The sequence below is a fragment of the Danaus plexippus genome, chromosome Z (genome assembly GCF_018135715.1).
Source record: "Danaus plexippus chromosome Z, MEX_DaPlex, whole genome shotgun sequence".
Classification (NCBI taxonomy): domain Eukaryota; kingdom Metazoa; phylum Arthropoda; class Insecta; order Lepidoptera; family Nymphalidae; genus Danaus; species Danaus plexippus.
In genome coordinates, this window is record NC_083559.1 from 8,248,416 (window position 1) to 8,272,173 (window position 23,758).

General features: G+C 29.8%; 4 protein-coding genes and 1 long non-coding RNA gene across 5 annotated transcripts; 4 read left to right on the forward strand and 1 right to left on the reverse strand.

The window, feature by feature from the left end:
- Nucleotides 1-688: 688 nt before the first annotated feature.
- Nucleotides 689-1,843, reverse strand: LOC116777407 (uncharacterized). The gene is made up of 3 exons (XR_004354044.2): nt 1,720-1,843; nt 1,523-1,620; nt 689-1,225 (listed from the first exon to the last, which is right to left on the reverse strand). It is a non-coding gene; the product is annotated as an uncharacterized LOC116777407 (long non-coding RNA).
- Nucleotides 1,844-9,348: 7,505 nt separating this feature from the next.
- LOC116777817 (uncharacterized) lies at nt 9,349-11,712 on the forward strand. Its single transcript, XM_032671549.2, has 3 exons — nt 9,349-9,520; nt 11,002-11,075; nt 11,247-11,712. Exons 1-3 carry the CDS (start codon nt 9,497-9,499, stop codon nt 11,617-11,619), a joined length of 471 nt encoding a protein of 156 aa, XP_032527440.1. The 5' UTR covers nt 9,349-9,496; the 3' UTR covers nt 11,620-11,712.
- Nucleotides 11,713-12,145: 433 nt separating this feature from the next.
- Nucleotides 12,146-13,987, forward strand: LOC116777858 (uncharacterized). The gene is made up of 3 exons (XM_032671608.2): nt 12,146-13,248; nt 13,328-13,831; nt 13,899-13,987. The coding sequence occupies exons 1-3, from the start codon at nt 12,217-12,219 to the stop codon at nt 13,962-13,964; spliced, it is 1,602 nt and encodes a 533-aa protein (XP_032527499.1). The 5' UTR covers nt 12,146-12,216; the 3' UTR covers nt 13,965-13,987.
- An 862-nt stretch (nt 13,988-14,849) lies between these two features.
- LOC116777977 (uncharacterized) lies at nt 14,850-16,736 on the forward strand. The gene is made up of 3 exons (XM_061526000.1): nt 14,850-14,864; nt 15,671-15,723; nt 16,373-16,736. The coding sequence occupies exons 1-3, from the start codon at nt 14,850-14,852 to the stop codon at nt 16,677-16,679; spliced, it is 375 nt and encodes a 124-aa protein (XP_061381984.1). The 3' UTR covers nt 16,680-16,736.
- Nucleotides 16,737-20,327: 3,591 nt separating this feature from the next.
- LOC116777753 (LIM domain-containing protein A-like) lies at nt 20,328-21,838 on the forward strand. Its single transcript, XM_032671460.2, has 2 exons — nt 20,328-20,559; nt 20,762-21,838. The coding sequence occupies exons 1-2, from the start codon at nt 20,480-20,482 to the stop codon at nt 21,759-21,761; spliced, it is 1,080 nt and encodes a 359-aa protein (XP_032527351.1). The 5' UTR covers nt 20,328-20,479; the 3' UTR covers nt 21,762-21,838.
- The last annotated feature ends 1,920 nt before the right edge of the window (nt 21,839-23,758 follow it).

The window sequence follows — 23,758 nt, forward strand, 5'->3', positions numbered from 1 at the left end:
TCTGATGGCAAAAATGGCGTCCAAAGTAAACGATCATATTGGCTCGAAAATGTCAAAAACACGTAGAACTAAGGGAATGTTTCTCAAAAATATTGTCTAATCCGGACTCTAGTGTACTGATGCTAGTTGTAGGTAAAAAACAAATTCAAGCGCGGTTCTCTAGCCAATGATATGATATTGTGCCAAAAAAAATATATTTAAGATTAATTTTATATCAATCAGGAAGGCATCCTGCTTTATTCTCATGGAACGCTTTTTTGTTACCAGTTTTTAATATCTCAGTTTCATTTTTTAAACTTACCAAGTTTTAAAATTGTCTGGTCTATTAAAAGCTACCATTTTGCATAATTTCTAGTGACATCTTGATTAATTTTAAGAAGAGACTGCCTACCTGTGTATTCAACCGTCTGTATATTGAATGTGTTCCAAGAAACTGTTTAACGTGAAGCCACGAACTACTTTTTATTACAGCACTGCTCGCCATCGGCAGAGACACCATCCTCCATCCTCAGACCTTGTCTCGACAATGGTTGAATACAGTGCCGTATTGTGAACGTCCATAGGCTCTCATAGTCGTTTCTCATTAGGAGACTGAAGAGCCATAGTTTTATTATTGTAACCGTAGTAGTAGTAACCCTAGTTTTGTTATTAGTATTGGAAAGAGATTTGGGAAATAAAAAGGCCAGAACCCAGATTCTAGTTACTTTTATTCATATCTATATAAGAAGAACAATTTAAACTTTTTCTTTTAATCATAGAATTATGTAAAAATAGATTGAATATAACTTTCAATTTTGATCCTGTATATATGAAGTGCTATTTTCTGGTTAAAATGCATGTATAAAGTAAAAAAATAAATACATAATTTGTAATACAACACAACAGCACTCAACGAATAGTTTGCTTTATGTTTTAAGCTAATAATGTAAAATTAATTACTGTAACAAGTCAGAAAGAAAAGCTTCTAGTTACAAAATTGGTGTAAAAGATATATAAAAGGATTAAAAACAATCAAATTTTATCAGAAATAATGACAGTAAAAATTCAAAAAGTCTTTTTATATAGATTCTACACTAGCACTAACTTCTTTGAATCCATTTATATGCCAAAATTAGTAGTAATTTATATAAATGATTCCGAGACCTCGAATTATCTTCATATCTTTGTTTTTTTTTATAAACAATTTGCTAAAAGATAGCTTCTTGAAATATTTAGATGACTTTTTCTGCAAAATATGGAAAAAAATACGATTGATATTATGATAGTACAGGTGTTTTACGTATGGAGTTTAAATACACACGTTTATTTATTTTTACTTATGCAAAATTAAGTGTCTTGAATACGTTATTAACCCAAATAATTAATACCTTAATACGTGAACGTTCATTTCTTACATTTATTTTGGTTGACAAGCAATTTTAGGTGCCATGTTTGCAAAACCTACTACGTAGTACACAAAGAATTTAACGATGTTAAAACAATGAAAAATATTTTTATTTAGACGTTTGGTAAGTATACTCACCATCTTAGAATAAAATTTGATTTTGAGCGGCTTCTTTTTGTTCTGCTTTCGGGTTTTCATTGCGCTCGGCATTGTAAGAAAAATTCTTGTATTTTTAGCTAAAAAATAATATAACATAAAATTTTTCTTACTTTTTTGTTTAATTAAGGATTTATTCTATTTATTTTTGAACAATGTCATTTATGTAATTTAATTACCTTAAAGACAATGAAATTCAATCAAGTCCCACCGGAGTCGTCTCGCAAAATGTGATGCACAAAATAAAATCATAGAATGCACCAGACATGCGCCGATCAATAACGGTTTTACGGGGCAAGATGAGGTTCGGCGCCTGTCATCTACATGCAATTAATCTTATAACTACTGTGGCAATTATTAGTGATCATGATTTGAATCTTCTATTACTTCCGTTCCATACTTTTTATTACGAGAATACCTTATTGAACTCTTTTTATAAACTTAGCAATGTAAGCAGTTTTATAACAAACAAACCTTATCCCTGCCGTCCTCTAAGCGAAGATTCGGAATAATCAACAAAACTTTCTAACTTAAAAATTATTTAAAATATATTATTTTTTTACATGCATATTTATATTTTAAAGAAAACATACATTAATTAATTTTTCATTTAAAGATAAAATTTTATTTTTTAGAAATTATATGCCGACATTATATAGTTCTTTATACGAGTTAAAACAGTCAGTATATATGACCAATGGCTAGGTGTGGCGTACGGCTTTGCTACCATATAACACTCCCTTTGAGGTACACGTTATCATCATTATGGCCTATGGGCTACCATTAGATTTTTCGAGGATCCCTTAATTAGACCCTGACTTGGAGACAATGGAACGAATTCGAAACACTGCTCTTTACATAAAAAAATATTTATGTACAATCAACTTTAAAAGGAGTTATATCGTAACAAACATTTAATAGAATTGGAAACTTCCACTTTTGTAAGTGTTTTGAAAAGTAGCCTAAGTTACTTGTGATATTATCTACAGGCCTCGTTGAGGTTAAGCCTTTCTAAAGCCAGCACAAATACATAGGTAAAATTATAGAAAATTTAGTTTTGATGTAAATATTGTATTTACAAAATTTGTAAGAAATTACCAAATTTTAAGAAAATCAAAAATCTAAATTTTGCACTAACAGGCATATTGCGTGTCAAAAAAAAACATACTTAAAGAATATTTACAGAGTATAGAATGAAATATGGTGCAGTTGTCGATGAATTTCTTATTCTTCATTTTCTAATTATTAATATTTTTTATAATATGAAAGGTGGTAAACGAGCAGACGGCCTACTTGGTGGGCCATAGTCACCGTGGCCCAAGGACATCCGCAGCATCTCTGTTGTGGTTGAGTTGCCAACCTTGGTTGTTGAGGAAATAGGAGGGGTGGGAATAAGGAAATCGCAGGAAAGGTTGGGAACAGGGAAAGGACATAAAGCTCTCTCACTTATCGGACGAAACGCAGCCATTAAAGACTACTTCACGCCGATCTTCTGTGAGAGGGTATTACTTCCTCGGTCGAACCAGCCCATGTTCGAGCTGTAGTTACTTGACCACAGCTAGGCTCTACCACCTACACAATTTTAATAGAATTTTTAGCTTACCATTGCTGTATGATTTAAAATATAACAAAAGGTACCAACCTTACCGTATTCCATGTGAGTCAGGTACGGAAGGTGCTATGCTACAATTGAGGAGTGAATAAGCCATCGTAAAGGTTGCTGAACTAGATCACAATGAATGTTCAAAATGCTTTAAGTCTTGGAAGAAACGACAACACAAGCATAAAAATTATATAGTGGCAAATCGAGATTACGTTCAAGCGGACAAAATAGATTTTCATTTTTCGGTTTGCAGAATAGTTTCGAGCCATTTCTAAAATAACTAACAACAAAAGAATGTATATAAATTCATATAATAGATATTAAGTTACAATAACAAATTATATAAAATTAAACTTAATATACAACTATCACAAAAAAAAACTAGGTATGTTGTAGATACACATGCTCTGATGTGTAAGCTACATTAATGTAGAGTTTCATGAAAACTCTGTCCACTGTTTTTTAAATGAAAGAGCAAGAATACAAACATCCTCCCAAAAAGGATTTTTTACTTTTAATCCTTGTTTTGTTAAATTAAAACACTAACTTTATTTTAAAGAAAATAGTAATTTCATTTTGCTTCAATGTGATAAAAAACAAACGACCGTTCAAAGAATTAGGTCAGGTCCTGATATATTTTCCTATAATATTGGCAATGTAAAAATTATAAATGGTTATTTGAATGTCCTAGCATCAATAAATATTTATCATATAAACTACATATTACTTCAATAGAAATTTTTGATGTCTTTGTCACAAAGTAGATACTTTAGATAATTTTGAATGCCCTAAGATACTTATCAATGGAGTATTTGTACTCCAATATATATCAATATCTTTAGATATTGATATAAAATATTCTACCACTCGTCACTGTCTTGACAAAAGAATTAAACAAGAGCATTGGTTTGATAGTGTAGGGACTGTTTTCTTAAAGATTTTTGCCACTTTAGATGGGGATGACGCTATAAGTATTGTAGCAAGAAATGTCCTTGATAGTTAAGCTGATTATCCTTTTCACAAAATTTTCTTATATGAAAAATATAATAACAAAATTTAATCCACGCTACTAACGAGCTGATTCGATGAACAATACATATTTCAGTAGTTTAAAATATATATATTTTTATAATATTTATTTTTTTCCAAGACCTTGGATATGGATAGCTATAAACCTCTAAATAATGCCAATAAAATAGCCGTAAGCGTATGTTAGATGTGCCTAAGTTAATTTTATTTAAACTTTAAAATAGTGTTCATATTAGTAATTCTATTATTGCCTTCATAGGAATTTTATTTGCGAAATATTACATATTTCGATTTTATTTGAATCATATTATTTCAATTCAGATAAATCAGGCCCATTCACAGTAATTTTATCAGGTACACTGATATGTTCACTGCTGTAACTTAGAATAGCTGCAATATACCGATAATGACTATTTTCACGTTTCCAAAAGATCGATTGGAAAAAAACAACTAATATGCAATATTAAAAAAGTATACTTCGTAAAAGTCAGATGTTACTTCAAATGTTCTTAAATTTACAAGTGAGATAAACAGAATTTCTTAATGGTAAATTTGAAATTTTAAACATTTGACAAATAATATCTGGATATTTTTATAAACTCTTTCGGTAAAACTTTATATAGACTGTTAGAATTTATTGCAGGAAAGGTCATCTCCTGTAATAAATTTTAACTTTAAGCAAATAGTGGCATAAAGACAAAAATATAGTTAATATTTATACATGTATGTTAATATAAATTAATAAAAAGGGAAAAATAACTGTTGGATCTAAATTTGCAATGCAATAGAGTGCATATTCCTCACGATTTTTTGAAATTGGTTTAAAGACAAGACGAATATCGGAACAGATTTACTAAATATGTCTCACTATCACGAACTAGTCAATATTCATTATGTATGAACTAAATTTAGTATCATAAAGTAATACGTATGTATGTAATACGTATGTATACACCTGTGTGTTTGGTTTTGTCAGCCTTTAAAAACCATTAACGTTGTAAATAATTTTTTTCATGATATTGTTGGACCCAACAAAATATAATTCTTTCGCGTTAGGAAAAAACTGGCGCAAACGCGTAAAACACATATCTTGTTCCTAGACATAAGTTTGAGTCAGATTGACATTTAAAAATATATAGATGTATGTATTTTGTATGGAATCGTTCAATCGATACTATATTTTTAAAGAAAACTATGTTTTTTTACACGACTTTTTGTATCTTGATTACATTACTTTTAATTTCTATATAATTTCACATGGTACTTGCTTTGGTAAATAATTTGGTAAATAACATATAAATAAATGTTAGATAAAGCAGGGATACCAAAAATGTTGGTTACTATCCTGTTTATTATTTAAAAAATGTAATGTTACATATATCAAATACAAATACTTCCTGTTAAATTTCAGGTTGTTGCTTTTACCACTTTTTTAAGCCTGGTTTTTCATATTTTCACTCTTTATTCAGGAATGATTCAGACAAAGCCAGTACGGATTCCCTTTAAGGAACCTAAAACCATAAAAAACCTCCTAATTTGAGTTTATTCATTGCAATTGTATGTGAAATTTTTAATTGTAATTTATATTTCTAAAACATTGCTTCTTATAATACAAGTTTATAAATGATTACGAATGATAACAAAACTTCGTGATTGACTTTTAAAGAGGATAAGATATTAGAAAAAATAAGTCTTACATCACATATTTCATAATATTATCCCTATATATAGAAAACGATGTAACATGTTACCAAACTGATAAATTAATGCCAACTTATTAATTTATAAACTAATATAATTATTATCCATCAGTATACACATACATATCCATTAATTTCAGTCCTCGTAATTTATAATTATAATGACTACTTTGAATTTATCGTTTAAAAAGAAGCTTGAAAGATATTCTTATAGAATAGTAATGTTATTATTTATGAAGTCTTAAAATATGTATCATGAGTTTACAATGCCGTCATTTACGAGAATAAACTCAAAAAGGCTTACATATGTCTGCTACCGTGATGTAGAAAGCTGTTGGCGCCATCTAGTTGTCTTTACGAGTAGCGACATTGGAAACTAGACGAAGGAAAGTTAATATTGGAAATTTTTCCCATGTAAAACCATATTTTCAGATATTGTTCGCGTTATTCTTTTTAAATTTTTACTATGCCTAATCATTTTGATTACTTTGCAGCATTAAAGCAAACTTATTGCAATATATTAATATAGTTCTAAATTAAATATAAATAAATTGCATTACCAAATTAATCTTAATTATGGTTTTATTCACAACATGGCCCAGCTTTCTCTCAAACTGTGTTGGATATAAACCATTTCCCAAAACCCATTCATAACTATGGACTAATTAGCTAAAATCACCCATCCATCCGCCTACTCCTTAATTAATTAAACAATATAGCTAAAAAATATTACGGCAATGATAATTCGAATCCCCTAGAACAGGGCCTATAGTTTCCGATCTCGAAGTGTACTTCGAGATTGGAAATTCGAGATAAAAGAGTGAAATAACGTTGGAACGTTACTTCACTCTTTTACTTGAATGAACCAGATCAAAAGAATCAGAAGAAAAATCATAATTCTCAACAATTCTTCACCACTACCTTATCCGATGACCAGTAGAAATAAATCCGTAGATGGTACCCTCTCCATTATACTATAAAGGCCTCCAAATTGTATTGCACATTGACAAGCTTTTAAGATGTAGCCGCTATGCCGTGAGCTACGGACAATTTATGCAACAAGGCATCAGTGAAGTCAATGTTAGAAAAAGAGGGAGAATGAAAGCGAGAGAGAGATTCAGTAGTGAATTTCTCTAATTAAAAAAATAATAATTATCCAATTAAACCTAAAAACATTGAAAATAAGAAGATACTCAAAGTGCTTCTAATTAATGAACTTTTTTACTTAACGAAGGCTAGAAGAAAATCTTCCTTTACAATGTCAGAAAAAAAAATTACGAGATAATACTAATTTTACATAACTTAAAGGAAAAAATAACTATAATATATAGCAGGTTCCGGAAGGGTTCGGTATAGAGTGCTTTCTTAGGTAATAGCAGAAGAGATATCTATAATTATATTACCATTATCGACAAGGTGAGGTTAAGTTATGATTACCAAAATTATTGGGCTTGTAGTTTAACGCTGTCTTTCATATAGATATTAATATAGGACAATCTTAAGTGAAACATTTTATATAATTTAGTTTTGGTGCGATTTCTGTAGAACTAGTGTTAACCTTAAGGTTCTATTTAGTCTCTGTTTTGTTCAATCGTCATTATTTATATTTTTTTAATTCACCCTCTAATGAAAATGGGGTTGGAAAACTTATTTTAAAACTGCACTAAAGATGGTGAGAAAGTAAAGTAAAATAAGTAAAAAATGGATACGTTTCCTAGAATTACTCAGTATCTTACAGATTCCTCTATCAAATAAAATTAAAAATAAAGAACCAGGTATGTCAAAATCATTTATTGATATTATGTTGTTTTTCAATATCATGTTCATACCTTTCTACACCTTATTTCATATCCTAAGTATAAAAATTTGTCAATATCCCAACAATATTATAATTGTGACAATCGATATAACCTAAGATTAATTTGTATCAATATAAAATAAATTCACTTAAGATTGACAATAATTTTCATTTAAATATTTTAAATATCACTAATTATAATAAATCTTTTTTTTTAATATTATCATTTGTTTTTGCTTTTTATAATTTTAACATTCACCAAAGACATTACCGAATAGTTATGTGTGTCTCACTTCTATTAGACCTCCCACGATCGTTCGAAGAAGTTACTCTATAGAGTTCATTCCAATATTAAAATGTAACCATTAAAACATATAATGATGCTATAATTAATGTAGGTTTTATAATAATATTTTTTATGTCTTTACACAAAAAGACAAAAGTTAATAATAATAAAATGATCATTTACTTAATTTTTTGTTGTAAAGGTGCACCTGTTGGCTGCTTTCAAAAACGTTAAACATCAAAATGTACCTACCTGTAACCCATTTAAATAAATTTGTAGTAGCAGCAAGTTACTAATCTATTCGTCCAACTTCAACTTATAATGTAAATTTGGAACCATTTATTTTAGACGCTGATACTTTAATCGTTTTCCTATGTAAAATAGAGAAATAAGCATAGTCGGAACAGTTAATAGTTTATTTGTCTTATTTTTAAATCTTGGAATGTAATTCTAACTGTAAAAGTTCTTATTGGTGCTTTTGGGGCTTCTTTCCTGTCTTATCGCTTTAAGAGACGCTCTCATCTGTTACGTTTGATAGGTGGTAGGTATCATAGAAGACATGTTGGGGGCCATTATTTGTTATCTAGAATAGACAGATGGGCAGCTTAAGTGAATTCAACGAATAAAGTAACGGATCTTCTTTATGTTTCATACCGCCCAAATGTCATCCGCTTTTATAAACTTAACCAAACATATGTAATTGTTATGTACAAGTATATAACAACTTTTATTTTATTTAGTACTTTACGAATGCTTGTACTATTTAACGACATCTTCAAAATCTTCAATGTTATAAATATATAGTATACACCAAAATAATGGATATCCCAATTGAAACCCATTTTAAATAGTGCGACTAGAACGGAAATATGTAAAAAAACATAACGAAGAGTCTCACTATAATATCAATCAATGGCAATTAAGCAACTACGGCACTACGAGGGAACTTTTTTGTTACTGCATTGTAAATGTTGACGCTGCACCCATTTAGGATTTCACGCGTCGGAAACTTCATGAGTCATAGTCACTGGTCGGCGGAAGACGGTAATGGAGCCGTCTCAATTCGACACAACATCGTCTCCATCTCATTACGAAGTTACCAGACCGAATGCCAGTCCTTTCTTTTAATTTTTAACTTCATATGTAAAATGCTTAGACATGTATCTTAAAAATTAGGAAATTGTTTTAAGCATTCTGTATCTACGAAACTCCATTTTCGATTCGGCCTAGTATAACGGTATGTTCTAAGTAAAGATAGGAGTGAAAATAAGTTAATAAGATTATTATTATACTTCATGCTGGGTCCGGAGACCGGCTTTTAGGGACGGAATGTTTCTAAAATCGTGTATAAAAAACGACTGGTCCCCAAGGGATCGGTCATTCCGAGGTCGGATCGGGTGCACGCATCTTCGTTCGGCTTTGTATAAGTAGGGAATTTATAAAATCTCTTAATCCTATTTACGTTATATACGATTGCGTCACCAGCATCGATTTGGGTGTTCTTTGGCTTTCACATAGATAAATAATTTAATCTAGTGTAATGTACTGGCACAGAAAAATAACGGTAAGTTTTTTCATAGCATGTTTTTTCAGATCTGCGATTTTATTCATTTAAATGTCAATTTGGTTTTGTACATTAATTTATTTTGTTTGTTATGTGAAATACTGTTTATTCTTTTATCAACGTCTGTAAGTTTTAACGGTTTCGGAAAAAAGGCCGTCTTAGGCTTAGAATAACTTAATAATTTGATGCATTGTATTGATATCAATCTTAAATATTTATTTATCACTTACCGCTGTCTATTCGTTCAATGAATGTTAGTTTAAATTTCAATTTACAAAGCTTTGTGGCAAATGGAATACCGATGGAAGAGAGGCAAGTCATCTTTTAAATTTAATATTTTGTTGATGTTTTCACAATTTAGGGACAGGCTAGTAAACTGTTATAATCACTACGATTTGGTAGACATTTCTAATAGTTACTACGTTATTAACTATGCAATAATGTGATACTAAAATTTTAAAAAAAGTAGGAGAATTTTTAGACGAAAAGCTACAATTCGTCGGTAAGAATTAACTTTTAATTGAAATAGTAATTTTACTGTATTCTCGATTATTTAAAAGTTTGCTGAAATGGTAACTGAAATCTTTGCCTAACTATTATATCAAATTAATTTAGCTATAGGATTTAAGCAAATATAATTTATTAAAGTTTTTAAACGATAACTTCAAAATGTATTTTAATTATTTAAACTCAAGCCATGAAATATACTTTAATTTGTTTAGATTTGATTAATATATCACATTTGAAATAATAGAGTGCAATTAATATAGTTCCTTTTTAACGAGGTTTTGATTGAAGGGTTCAAGTTTTGAGTAATTACTTTATATATTTCAAAGTTACACCAACATCCATCACGATCTCATCCTACATGTTGTTGTTTAAATTGACAGTTGATATATTTCAAAATGTTTTTAGAGACTACAAGTGTAAGTAAATCTGTCTTATTATATAGATTGTAACTTGCACACAATTGATGAATATCGATTAAGTAACTAAAATTGTTTAATGCTACAGTTGTTCTAATAAGAATATGCAAAGCGAATTACAATCACTTATTAGTTTTTGTGTCTTGTATGCTTTTTAATGTCGAAACATTTTTTCTATGTATATATTTAATATATTTTGTAAAAGTAATTTTACGTAATGTTTGAGATTAATTAAAGATTTTTTTTCTAAACACAAACATTGAGTATTGTAAGTATACGAAGTACCTTAATGAACTTATCGTTTTAGTCCAGAAAATATTCATAGAAGTAAATATCAGTCAAAAACAACAGATGTTTTAATGTACATATGGATCGAGTTAAACTTTTTACCAAAATATACTCAATATCATTTTGACCACAAAAAGAATCTTAGTATATAGTTTAATACTTAATGTAATCCTTCCGAATTTTTAATTTTAAGGTCCCACAATAATCTATATAAATCATTATACCATAAATATCCTGTATAATGATTTATTTTTAATTTGTTCACAGATGTACATTTTCCTTAGTTTGTTTCTCGTGTCCTCGACGGAAGCATTCTTTCTAAAATGGGGATCGGAATCTAGGTAATACATAACTACTTTTATTTATTATAAGAAATATGAAATGAATAGCAGTTTATGAAACATGTTTTAGGATGAAACCATTTTGCGACGTTTATTGCTTGCGATAATTGCGTGCATTTACTTGCAAATAATTGATTAATGGGATAACCTAGCGATATCTTTTTGTTACAGCAGTCAACCTGCCATGAAGCCGTGGGAGCAACCGCTATCTTCATCTTACCGATACCAGTACATGTATCCCTATGAGTCTCGAAAAGTATATCAAATACAGCAACAGCAGTACGCGCACTCACAACCTGATGTGCAAATTGCGCAAAACATGGCACCAATTCCAATCAGCGTTCCAGCTGGTGCCAGCTTGACTCCAGTTTCACTACAGCACGTCCAGCTAGTACCCTGCATGTGTCCAGTTGCTCCTGAGGAGGCTGAAAAACTTCAAGAACAAGTCGGGCCTGGGCCATACATTGCACAAAGCTATTCTCAAAACTTTCAGATTCCGCAACAGATAACGGTTGCAGATAATACAAAAACGACGAAGCAATAAGTTTCAGACAACCAAATCTTATTTTGCTTACGAAATAATTTATTTCACTTTTATTTATATTAAATAAGACTGATAGATTTAAGTGTAATTGTGTATTTCCTAAATAAATTTCTAATCAATATGCGTCTTTTAATGAAACAATCACAATTATGTATAAAAGAATTCACAGTTGTATCTAGTACCCACTAGAAGTAAATGTAAAACAATAAAAAAAATTGTATTTGAAATCATAATACAAGATTTTTAGAAAACCGTAATAACATAAAGTATAAGTAACATAAAGCATGTGCACACGCGCGCCGACATCACAAGGAAGTTACATAGGCACTTTCATTGTTCTAGATATTAATCGAAATATGAGAAACAAATAACAGCGAATAGGAAAGATTTTAATTTATTTTTTTAAACTGTCGCATTATATAAACAGTCAGATTTATTTTTCGTTGTTATAAAAACTTATTGATATTTTGATTGATTAGATGTGACTTATTAATAATTGTCCTTCATAAAGAAGTAGAATATTTTTTTACTTTCGTTGTCGTGAATATTTATTAGGCACACAATTTGTTAGTTAATTGTAAATGAACAATAGTAAAAATGATGAACACAACTGCCGAGATGTATTTAAAGGGTAGTGATCTACAGGAAAAAATCAACAAACTTCATTATCTGTACCAACCTATTGATTTAAATTACATTTTTCATGAAAGCAAAATGAGAGCTATAAAAAGTATGAAGAGTATCATTAAAGAATCCAATCGACGAAGCATCCAAGAGTGTGACTATAGTGATCTATTAATTTGTTCTTTAACTTTAGTCTACTATTTTGGCATGAGACTGAAAATTAATATGCTCAAAAGAAGATTTTGGATCAAATGTGATAAAAAATTATTTCATAGAGCAGAATCGGCATTTCAAGACACTCTGAATGTACTTCAACCAGAATGTAGCGAAAAGACTATCAGAATTACTTTGGATTTTTTTTCTAACATACCACTGTGGCCTTATGAGAACTTTGTCACCCAGATACTGGAAGTGATTTTATATTACAGTCGGGGAAGGATAACTTTATTTAATCTTATGCTAACAGATATTCACTGTGTTGTATTTAGCGATGTAAAATCTGCCCGTCACCGAATGCGAGTATTGTACGAGCTGCTTAGAAGTGATAATTGGATTATCAATAAACAAAAATTACTTCCATTCATCACTCGCTTATTAGACTTCTTTACATGTAGCATAGCCAAAGGTACAGAGGGAGTAGTTATTTATCGCTATTTAAAGAAAGGCTTTGAAGTTTGCCTTCGACGCATTTTCGAGAGAACTGAAAATCGTTGCCGTTTAATTATTATCACTACTATGTTAAATTGGTTTTCTATGGCACATATGGACAATGATGAGGTTCTAGAATTTTCATCATTAATAGAACAAGCAGCCCAGCTGTATCAAGTTGGACAGTATAGCGAAAGTTTTCAAGAACATGTGTTTTCTGATGTGCTAGCTAACTTTGTTGGCTCTTCCAATGGGGTTTACAGCCTCGTTGGTTGCCGCCTTATGGTCAGATTTTTGGATAGACACTGCAATGCTGCATACCTTTCAATGCCTGCTATTTATTACGAATTTTCACAGGTTTGTACGAAAATTGTTTGATTCTTGTATTTCAAATTATACCAACGAATAAAGCAATATTCTTTATTTTATGATGCAGACTCCTCTTAAAGTAGCTGAATACAATGGAAATGATAAAGCGTTCTTGAGGCACTATAGAGAGCAAATTCATGATTACTCAATTAAAGTCGTACAATATCACAGCTATAGCCAAATTAATTTGAGGACAATGTTCTCTTTAATTGCTTGCACAATCCTTGAAGTTCCTTGCAGTCTGACGGCTGCTGCTGCATCTTGTTTGATGATGACAATCCAAGACTTCGCTTTGACTCAGGAAAAAATACCTGACAGGAGTCGATTTTGGTTGCATGCAATTGTGTTATCAATCATGTCGTTAATATGCTGGGTTCATAAAGCTCCAGATCTTTATAGATACGTAAACGAAATAATATCTCGGCGGGCAAAGGATGCACCTCAGTTAAATCCACCTTTGCTAAAAACTTACAATCTTCAAAGTCACCACGCTTATTGGAAGAAGTCAACATTATTTTTTGAGGATTGGGAACTTAGATATGGACTATGGAAACATTTTCAAGCCGCAAGGGTAAATATTTTTTCAGTCGGTCTAATAATTATAATTAGTGTTGCTATTTTTTACTATTCTTTTTTAGCAAAAAGACAAGATTAACCAAAACAAAATCTCTAAGAAAAAGCCCATTATGGACATCAATACATAATTTTCAAGAACATGATATTGCAGTACAAAGTTATTACATAATCTAAGAATACATGTTGATTTTACGCATAAAATTGTTTTATTTATTCTTGGGGCCATTAGTGATATTTCAAGATACTTAGAACTTTAATTCCGGAATTAACTTTCATCGGAAGTATCAAACTCAATACTCTCATACTTAGATCCTAATGACATTCGACATCGACATCGACATTACAATCACATACATATTATTGAATTATGTGATCTTTCGAACAATGACAGTATCTTAGTAGACCAAATAATTTAGTTAACATTGCGATGGCTTATTATTTAAACAAATTAGGTGTATTTTATTTTATATCTTTTCAATTGACAGGATTATATTATTTAGAATTCATAGAATTAATAAGACCGAAGTAAGAAAACCAACTTAATTATCTAAGAGATTGGAAGTTGATACGCAGGAAACAGGAAAAACAAATCCTTTTTTGTGTATACCATTTTTTTCAAATGTTATCTTCTGTTTCTTCTAGTTGAAAATGTTTCAATGCCATCTTATTTACATAGAAACAAAATCAATTATCATCTCTCACACTTGATATACGTTTGTCTTTACAATTATGTAACACCTAAGGCATTTGTATATTTTCATATTTTCACAAGCAATTATAGGTTGAGAAAAATACCGCCCTGATGAGAATAGAAAAGACTCGAACTTGGATAGTGGCTGATGTATGGTATATATAAGAATAACAACCGCATCGGTTTTCATTATTAATTTGTCGTTACGTGTAGAAACATTGCATTTAAACGCAACGGTCTATTTCTCGCACGCTCTTCTTGAGCTTTTTACCGCATCTTAGTGCTTTCTTTGTCATTGTCTTTATACAATAGGCACTTGATTATGGATTGCAAATCGGTGGTAAGTAACTATAATACTATCCCATTGTATTATTATTATTGCAATACATATGTTTTCCATACGTTTTTTTCTTGAGGTTTTATTTAATACTTTTGCTTTCTAAGAACATGTTAATTTTAAATAGTATTAACTCAAAATAATTCATAAGATTAGTTTTTGCTTTAAGGTTTATTACAGTTGAATAAATTTCATCTTACTATAAGTTTATAAGTAATATAAGTTTATATAGACCAGCTGGTCTGGAAGCGTTTTTAGTGGATGTTTTTAACAAGTTTATAGAATTACGCATTGGTTGCATTTAAATTATTGATTTTGGCCAGCTTTTGCAATTGATCTCCTTCCTAACACAGCAAAAATGACTCTAAATAAGCTTGAACACAATCCTCAGATTATAGAGATATAGATACTCATATCTTTATAATAACTAAAAAAAACGAACAGTAATATTTTAGTTTTTTTAAAAAGATATTATGATTTACATATCCATCTAATCATAACTGAAATGTATGAATGTTGACCACACATATTACTGATTTTCAAATATTTTTTAATTTAATGCTATAAAATTAAAATGTTCTATATTTTGTTTTAACAATGCATGTAGTAAAATAACTGAGATTCATACTAAGTAAAAAAATATACAACATTAGAAAAAATATAGAAATAAATATTTGATAAATACAAATTTTATTAATATTTTTTTGTCAGAGTAAATTTAACTCATTGAAATATTTAAAAATACTGGAATCGCTTTTCATTGAAATTAAGCCCTTCTAATAATGTTTTTGTTTATTTAATTACAGCTATTGTTTTGCTTAGCGGTATTTCTAGCGGTACTTTTCACAGACTGTGAAGGGTGAGTGCAAAATAGTTAATCGTTTTAGTTTAAATCAGAATTAAGAATTATCAACTTGTAAATGTAACTATTGTCTAATTAATATTGGGAACCAGGTAAATATGATTTTTTTCAATTTTTTGTCTTATAGCTTTCACGATATAACAACGAGAAACAAACACACTTTCACATTTACAATAAATAACGAATGTATTAGTCACGCATGAAGCGATTCGACTAATAAATAGTTCCTTTATTATTTGAAATAAAGAAACTGTTACCAACGTTACGTATTGATTACATAATTACAATACTTGAAATATTTTCTTTTTCTTAATACTAATATTGTATAGAAACAGTTGTATATTTAAGTTACACACAGCATATTATATGATATGTGAGATTAATGGAGCATCCAAATTTTTAAACATAATTCAGTTGAAATTAAAATTTTTAATAATTAAATAAAAATATCTAATGGAAAGTACACATGTTTAGGTAAGAAAGACTTGATAATTGCAAAATTATTACGAAACTGTACAAATGTTGGTCACGCAAAGTTGTTATTTTTTATCGATAGCGATATAAATTTATACATGTATACTGTTATATAGTTAATAATAAAGGCTGATTTTATGAAAGTTTTTCTTTATAATGGTTCAAATTCCAGAAGGACAAAGAAAGTCGTTATCCACGTCCCCTATAAAGTTAAGAAGATCAAACACGTTCACACAGTTTATAAAACGATCCATCATCATCACACACATCATGATCATGAACATGGTCTGGTGCCTGACGATCACGAGCACTTTCACCACATGCATCTTTTGGAGGAGCCGTCACCCACCCATGTGCAGGCGATTCCTGAATTCCTTCCAGATGGTCCCTTAGATTTGCCGCTCGATATATCAGAAATGCCACGTGACATACCTCTGAAATCCATTCGTCATGGGATACCGTTATACAGGCAAAAATAAATACAGTTTTTCTCTTAAAACTTGTTTATAGATTTGACTTTGAAAACAAGAAGTCTGTTTTCTTCGCTTTAGTATAGACTGAAGGGATAAAAACGTAAAAAAAGTTAAAAACGAAATTGAAAATAAATAAACAAATATGAATCTCTAGAAGATTGTGTTAACTGCCAAAACTGAACCAAAAATATTGTACAAACCTTCTTCGTAGCACTAAGACCAAATAAAAGTACTTTTATTCAACTATTATTTTATGAATCAACGATATTTCTTAATATACCAAAGACATTATTTATTTCTACCTATGTATTTTATAGTAGGTTTTTTTTTGTTCTATATTTACAATTTTACTTTATTTTTTGCTGTTATTTATTAAAAATCCTATTTTACTTACTTTTTTTTATTTGTTTTTTGTTCCAAACCCCACAATCGCGCCAGCTCTGCGATTTTGAATTAATATAAAATTGTTTATTAAAATGTATGAATAGCTGTAAGTAATTTGTTAAGTTTTTTCATTTAAATACTACTGAATGGGTTTTTTAATATCACAAATCTGAGCTCACCGTCAAAGTGTTAGACAGGATGGCAGTAAATAAAATGTTAGATTATTTAATTATAAAATATTTTTTTTTTTGCAGTACAAATAAGTCGTTATAAGTTTATTTAATTCTTTTAATATGCCTTAAAAGTTCTTATAAGTTACTAAAAGATTTTTTACTGACATGTCATTATAAAGTATAGTGCATGAGGCGTAAGCTGAGCTTTGCATTTGTGTGAGTGCACTCGGATAGTGTAGGTGTGATGTCAAATTTGTACATGCCACACTATTTTCTAGGTTTAAACCGGTTTCTACTGCTTTTACTCCGCTCCGCACCTTCCGCACTTCACTCTTTATACTGGTAGCAGAGTGAGGTTATTTAGTTATTCTTTTTATTCCTGAAATGGATTCTAACACAAATAAACGAAGCACACTTAAACCTTTAAATAACCAAGTAAAAGTAAAAATAGTTATTTTAAAGAAATTCATGGCATAAAAATATTCAGGAAGAATTCGTATAATTTTTTTAACATTTAGAATTCATAAATTAGTCTAATTTTCTTCACATAATATTTACACCTGGCCTTTAACAAGCTGATTATTTTATTTTAAATCTAGAATAGCTCTCCCACTTATGTTATGTACCTAATGCAAAAGTAATAAAATTCAATGCTAAAAGTTTTTTGTCCGACTCTACTTTTACTTTCACTCACACAAATGCAAAGCTCAGCCTAAACGTCGCGGACTATATATTTGTAGGAATTTATCAAATGAAATCAATGCAGGCAAATTTTTGTCATATAATCGACATGAGAAAAGTGACATGATTTATAATTAGAATTGTAAGGTATATACAATTCCTCTAGCTGTAGACCGTTTGAACAACGCAATTTTTAGCTATCAGAGCGTAACCAAAGTCTTTTTATAGATTTGAGCTGTACAATAATTATTACGTCATAGACCTACAAAAAACAGATATAAGAATTATAATTTTACAAATCGTAAAAAGTTGGATATGACCACTGAAATATACATTTTATTTACCTGGTTTTTTTAGTTCAGTTTTGTTAGGTTAGCTTCAGTTAGGTCTATTTATGAAAAACAAAAACATTATTTTTTTTACATTCTATTTAAACAGAAATATGTATATAACAAAATCGTCAAATGTTATCTTATACTATCTGTAAGACAAATTTATAATTAAGAACATTTGGAATCAATTTGAAGATTGTTTACAATGTGGTATTTAATAAAATCAAGTACTTTTTAAATATTTATCCAAATTTTGAAAATAATAACATATAAGCCTTCTATAGATGGTAAAAATCATAACTAATCTTAGTTTCTTAAATTACTTTAACAATATATAAGATAAAGAATTTTATGTACATAAGCATTTAAAATCGTTTTTATAATTCCAAAATACAATTAATATACAAGTGCCTATTATAGTAAAAAAAGGAAGGTAAAACTGAAATTACTTCTCAATCTTAAGTCTCGGCTGTTACTATAATTACTGGTCAAACGCATAAAGAATGGCTTAATTCTGTTTTTTAATACGATCACAAAACGATTCCCGAGGGAAACCAATAAATCGGGACGAGACGGTCAATTAAATTGTAATGGGAAATAAGATTTGAAATATTTACCGAGCGCTATGACGCCTACGAAGATTAAACGATCCATTAAAATAGTCTGTACTTATTCACTTGTATTGTATATTATTTTAGGCATCTACAAGATAAATTGCAGTCGCAATAATAAATACTCCATATATTTGTCTTGTACTCTTGATACAAATTCTTATCATCACATTAACAACCATAATTGAAATATCGTCCATTCATTAATCATATTTGATGTGAATATATCTGTCATTAATTATTAACAGCACTATTATTAAAACAAAGCAAATATTATAATGATTTTTCATCATAAAATGTTTGGATGGCTACAACTATTAGACATTTTCAATATATAATATTTAGAATTTTTGACCAGTAAAATGTTTGGGAGTTTAATAAAACACTTTAATATGTTTCAAAATAGAATTTAGTTTTGAACTAAATGTACCCTAGTAAACAGTAAAATATTGTAATAAAAATGTATGTATACATTAAGTACTTATACAAAATATTTTTTTTTAATCAGTGACTTGAATGAAATTAGTGAATGAATGGAAGTGCCAGTGCAAGATGAATCTTATACTATTAGCAATTGCTTTCAAAATTGCTAGTTATAGTTTATTATCACCATCATAAAACATCGCCAATTTCCCGTAGGAAATCAACTAAAAGGAACCAAGCTGAAGGAAGAATCATTATATAATAATATATATAATTTTAGACATTATAACACCATGCTTGATGTATAAAAATATTGTTATTCTCTCAAAACTACATTGTTAATGAAATTAATATATCATAAGAGGAAAGCATTCCATTGAGCAGTGTAAGTGGAATTTTCACCGATCCTCTAAAAAAATTGGACTGTTCGAAGTTTTTGGAATACTTTTGTGGAGAGAAAACTAAAATTGGCTAACAGATAGTACATTTTTGAAAAAATACGTCGATGAACAGATAATGACTACGTACCACTACTAAACAGTATTTTAATGTTAAATATCTTAAATGACTAATTAGTCTCAATTAACTAAATGTTTAAGATATTATTAATAGATTTTGTGGACTTTCTTCCCTGAGCCTTTATAACTGTTAGACCAACTCCCATCCACTAATCAAAATTCCTTTATAATCCCCCTTTATAAGCACCCTTATGAAATTGTTATACTGTTAAACGGAAATTGACAACTGCACCATAACTGAATATGCAATATGATTACAGCATCTAGTTGAACGCATTATCGAACGCTCTGTTGTTTTGGAAAAAAGTAAAATTGTTGCCTTACAATGTACCTGAACTGTCATTTAAAGAAAGCCACTTTAAAAATACTTTTATACGATAAGTAATTGATACCAGAATTGCATGACTGTGTTTAGTTAATACTTTTATGCCTGTTGAGTCCGTAACAATAATAGTCTTTTTGTTTACAGTGCGGGTTTATTTAAGAGAATTGAGGTAAATGGTTATCTCACAATACTCCACTGTCACTGTTCAATCCAGTACTGAGTTGTTTGGCGGTGGCAGCTCAGCCGTCAACAATAATATAAATATCGCTTCTTCTTGTAAGTCATTGCGGTGGCGTTCTTAAATGAACAATGTTGTTGTATATATTTGTTAAAATATAAAATATATTCAGTTTTCAAAGATGAATTATGTAAAATGTATGATGGTGTTTGTTGTATTGTTTGTTGATAACGAAGCAGGTGGACATGGAGAAAAACACCAGTAAGTTCCTTATTGATAAAGATATATATGTTATTGCGTTGCTTGTGTTTTATATTTTAAAGTGAAATTGTAAAATTATTTGAAAAGTAATTAAGATATATTTGCGAATGGTATAGAAAATTTAAATAAAGTTTCAATTTATTGTTAAAATATTTTAGTTTTACGTGTATATTTATTATTTCTATATTTACAAAAATTTCAGTAATCACGTCAGAGTCCACGTGCCCAAATTCGTTCATCATGACCATCACACTAAGACTATAACAATTCACCATCATCACCACAAACCTAAAAAGGAACATCATCACCACCATCATCATCATCATAAGCCTAAAGCTCCAGAAGGTCATCATTATCATCAACACCATAAGAAAACATCTACTCATAGCGTATCCAAAGGTCACTCTAGCCACGGGAATCACGGCCATCATGGTCACCATAGCCATCACGGTCATCACGGACATCATGGGCATGAACACAAACACCACGATATTCCTTTAACATACGATCTACATTACGAGCCACCTAATTATGAACCACCAACCATAAATTATCAACCGCCATCAATAAGCTTTAATCCCAATTCAGCATCGGAAGAAGATTTTGACTTTAAATCATTAAATTTAGGGTCACCCAAAGTTCATGGCGTAGTTCATACAGTAAAAGAGACCAAAGTTTTTGATTCTTTGCCAAATGCTTTTGCTGGTGCTTCAGTTGGAAATTCAGGAAACACTGGTTCGCATGGTTATGAAGTGACAGAACAAGGAGAAGAGGCTGAGGACGATATTTATACAGCTGTAAATAGCTTGCCACAAACGTACCCGGGTACTTACGGCTTTGTTCGTAATGCAGCTCCAGAAAATATCCATGATCCTTTTGCAGAGATAGCACCCCAAAATAACAACCTAGGGTCAAGTGTCAATACTTTCCAAGCTGCATCAAACCCATCATTTAGCAATGTTCAAGATTTTTCGAGTGATAACGACCCCTTTCAGTCCCCTATAACAAACCAAATTATTCAACCATCCGAACTTTCAAATGAATTTGACGACGTCAACCCAGGAACATTTTCTGACCCAAACCATCTCGTTGGTTTTTCAAGCGCTGAAGATTTAATCGATGACACTCCGACATCATTCAATAGAGAAGCTGGTGTACAACAAACAATTAATACAGGGGGTTTAGAAACCCTTACCTATTAAAGATTTAATGCGTGATAAACAAACATTAGAAGTAGATTTTTTTGACGATAAAGTATGAAAATAAACACTAATTAACAAGTTATGCCATAGTTATTGTAGTTTTTAAATGTTATATATACATATGTTGTTGTTATTTCTTGATTATGTTTTACAATAAAGTTTTGGAAAAAAAAATATTTTCTTAATTGTCTTGATCTATATTGTACCCTAACAAAAATAACATTTTATATTTTTGTCCCTTCACAATTAACCAAAGTATAAGAGAAATAAGTAAATTAATTTAAGTTTAAAAAATCATCTCTAATATTTACTTTAACTACTGTTGTCAAGGTATTAATTTTATTTCTTCACAATTTTATTTAATATGATATATTATATATTAACATTTTATTTCTGAAAGAAAATAATAGTCATTATAGAAGTATGATGAAAAAAACAATAATAAATATCATATCGCCTCTATTACCGTCGAGCTCAGTCCAGTTCAGTGAGCTCTAATTTCACGCACCACTTTTTGAATTGTGCAACTTAAAAATAAACCGTCTCAAATGTAATCACCGTACTCAGGAAATGATAATGGTTGCACAACGTATACTTTTATTTTCATTTATCTAACTCAGGAAGTTGGTTAGTTTGCTTCCACAGTCTCTTTTATTTTGCAAGCCATTAGCTAATGTTATTTATATGTATTTTAGATACATGTTGCATAAAAAGTGATAAGTAACATTATCATTAAAAACTCATTAAGATGTGCTTTGTTGCCGTTCTTGTGGCCCTATATTGTAATTTTAGTTATTAATTAACAAGAAAAATGAATAACTAAAAAAAAATGTGCACAAAAATTTGTTCAAAACCAAACGTCAATTAAAAGCCTTTTTTTACTTTCACATTTAATACATAAATTAATAAAAAAGTTTACAAAAATTTAAGCATTCAACTATGCTACGTAACTTTATAAAATTTTGATAGACGTATAAAATTATTCAATGGGTTTTGAAAGAAGGACAAAAACTAAGGAAAAGGTTACCAGTTTCCTTTATGGTTAGAGAAAGAAGTCATAATCATTTTTAATTCTTGGACTCCATCTCCATTGAGTCTTGAATACCTTTACCTCCCAAAGCTTAGAAGATTTGATCTACATACTACACGAGGCTAAATTAAAAAAAGTTTTAAAAAATCTGAAAGTTATGATGTCATGGCGATGTACGATGAAGTATCTAAAAATCCTTGGAGCGACTCAAGTTTCTCTCATATTTTCTATGGCTAGATTGCTTTTAATAATACTATCTTTACTTTTTCAATATTACAGTTATTACTTGTACGTATCCCTATTGCCCATCTTTCCAAAAAATAAACTATATTTGTACTAAAATTGTTGAAAAATATGCGTATTTTTAACACTTAATAAACTTTATTGATAACAATATCATAATTTTATTACAAGTATAATAAACTTGTAAAATAGAGGAAGTAAAGTTAATATATTTGTCGTCGTCGTTTTATGTATGTGAAAGTTTTAATTTTTTTTTTTAAGTCAATGGATATCCATTGAGCGTCTAAATTCTATTCAAATTAGATCTCAATAGTATAAATTATTTTAGTGAAAATTATTAAAGTCGAATTAAAGTAATAAAATGTTCTATGTTCCTTACATGTATCCCATGTCGTATTACAGCCGGGCCACCGATTAAGGTTTAAATAGAAGTCTGAGCGAGCAGTCGATGTGAATATTGCGTAACCAACGGCTCATATGTTTGTATATCTTGGCACTCATTCGTCTAAATGCTCCCCGGTATTTTAATATGTTTTTTGATCGATGGTTGAAATAAATACTGTGTGGTCAGTTTTTAACATACGTTTATATCTTCATCATCTCCATGATTGTATTTAATGTATACTATGCACTCTTATATAACTTGGTTTTCATATTTTATTTATTTGAATTTCATATTAATAATCTTAACCGATAATAATTAAAAAATTACAGTTATATTCAG

Coding starts and splice junctions, on each gene's coding strand:
- LOC116777817 (XM_032671549.2), top strand. CDS start 9,497: ATGTACTGGCACAGAAAAATAACG. Junction 9,521..11,001: donor ACTGGCACAGAAAAATAACG/GTAAGTTTTTTC, acceptor ATTTGTTCACAG/ATGTACATTTTCCTTAGTTT. Junction 11,076..11,246: donor AAATGGGGATCGGAATCTAG/GTAATACATAAC, acceptor TTTTTGTTACAG/CAGTCAACCTGCCATGAAGC.
- LOC116777858 (XM_032671608.2), top strand. CDS start 12,217: ATGATGAACACAACTGCCGAGATGTATTTAAAGGGTAGTGATCTACAG. Junction 13,249..13,327: donor TTTATTACGAATTTTCACAG/GTTTGTACGAAA, acceptor TTTATGATGCAG/ACTCCTCTTAAAGTAGCTGA. Junction 13,832..13,898: donor AACATTTTCAAGCCGCAAGG/GTAAATATTTTT, acceptor ATTCTTTTTTAG/CAAAAAGACAAGATTAACCA.
- LOC116777977 (XM_061526000.1), top strand. Junction 15,724..16,372: donor CTTTTCACAGACTGTGAAGG/GTGAGTGCAAAA, acceptor TTCAAATTCCAG/AAGGACAAAGAAAGTCGTTA.
- LOC116777753 (XM_032671460.2), top strand. CDS start 20,480: ATGAATTATGTAAAATGTATGATGGTGTTTGTTGTATTGTTTGTTGAT. Junction 20,560..20,761: donor GGACATGGAGAAAAACACCA/GTAAGTTCCTTA, acceptor CAAAAATTTCAG/TAATCACGTCAGAGTCCACG.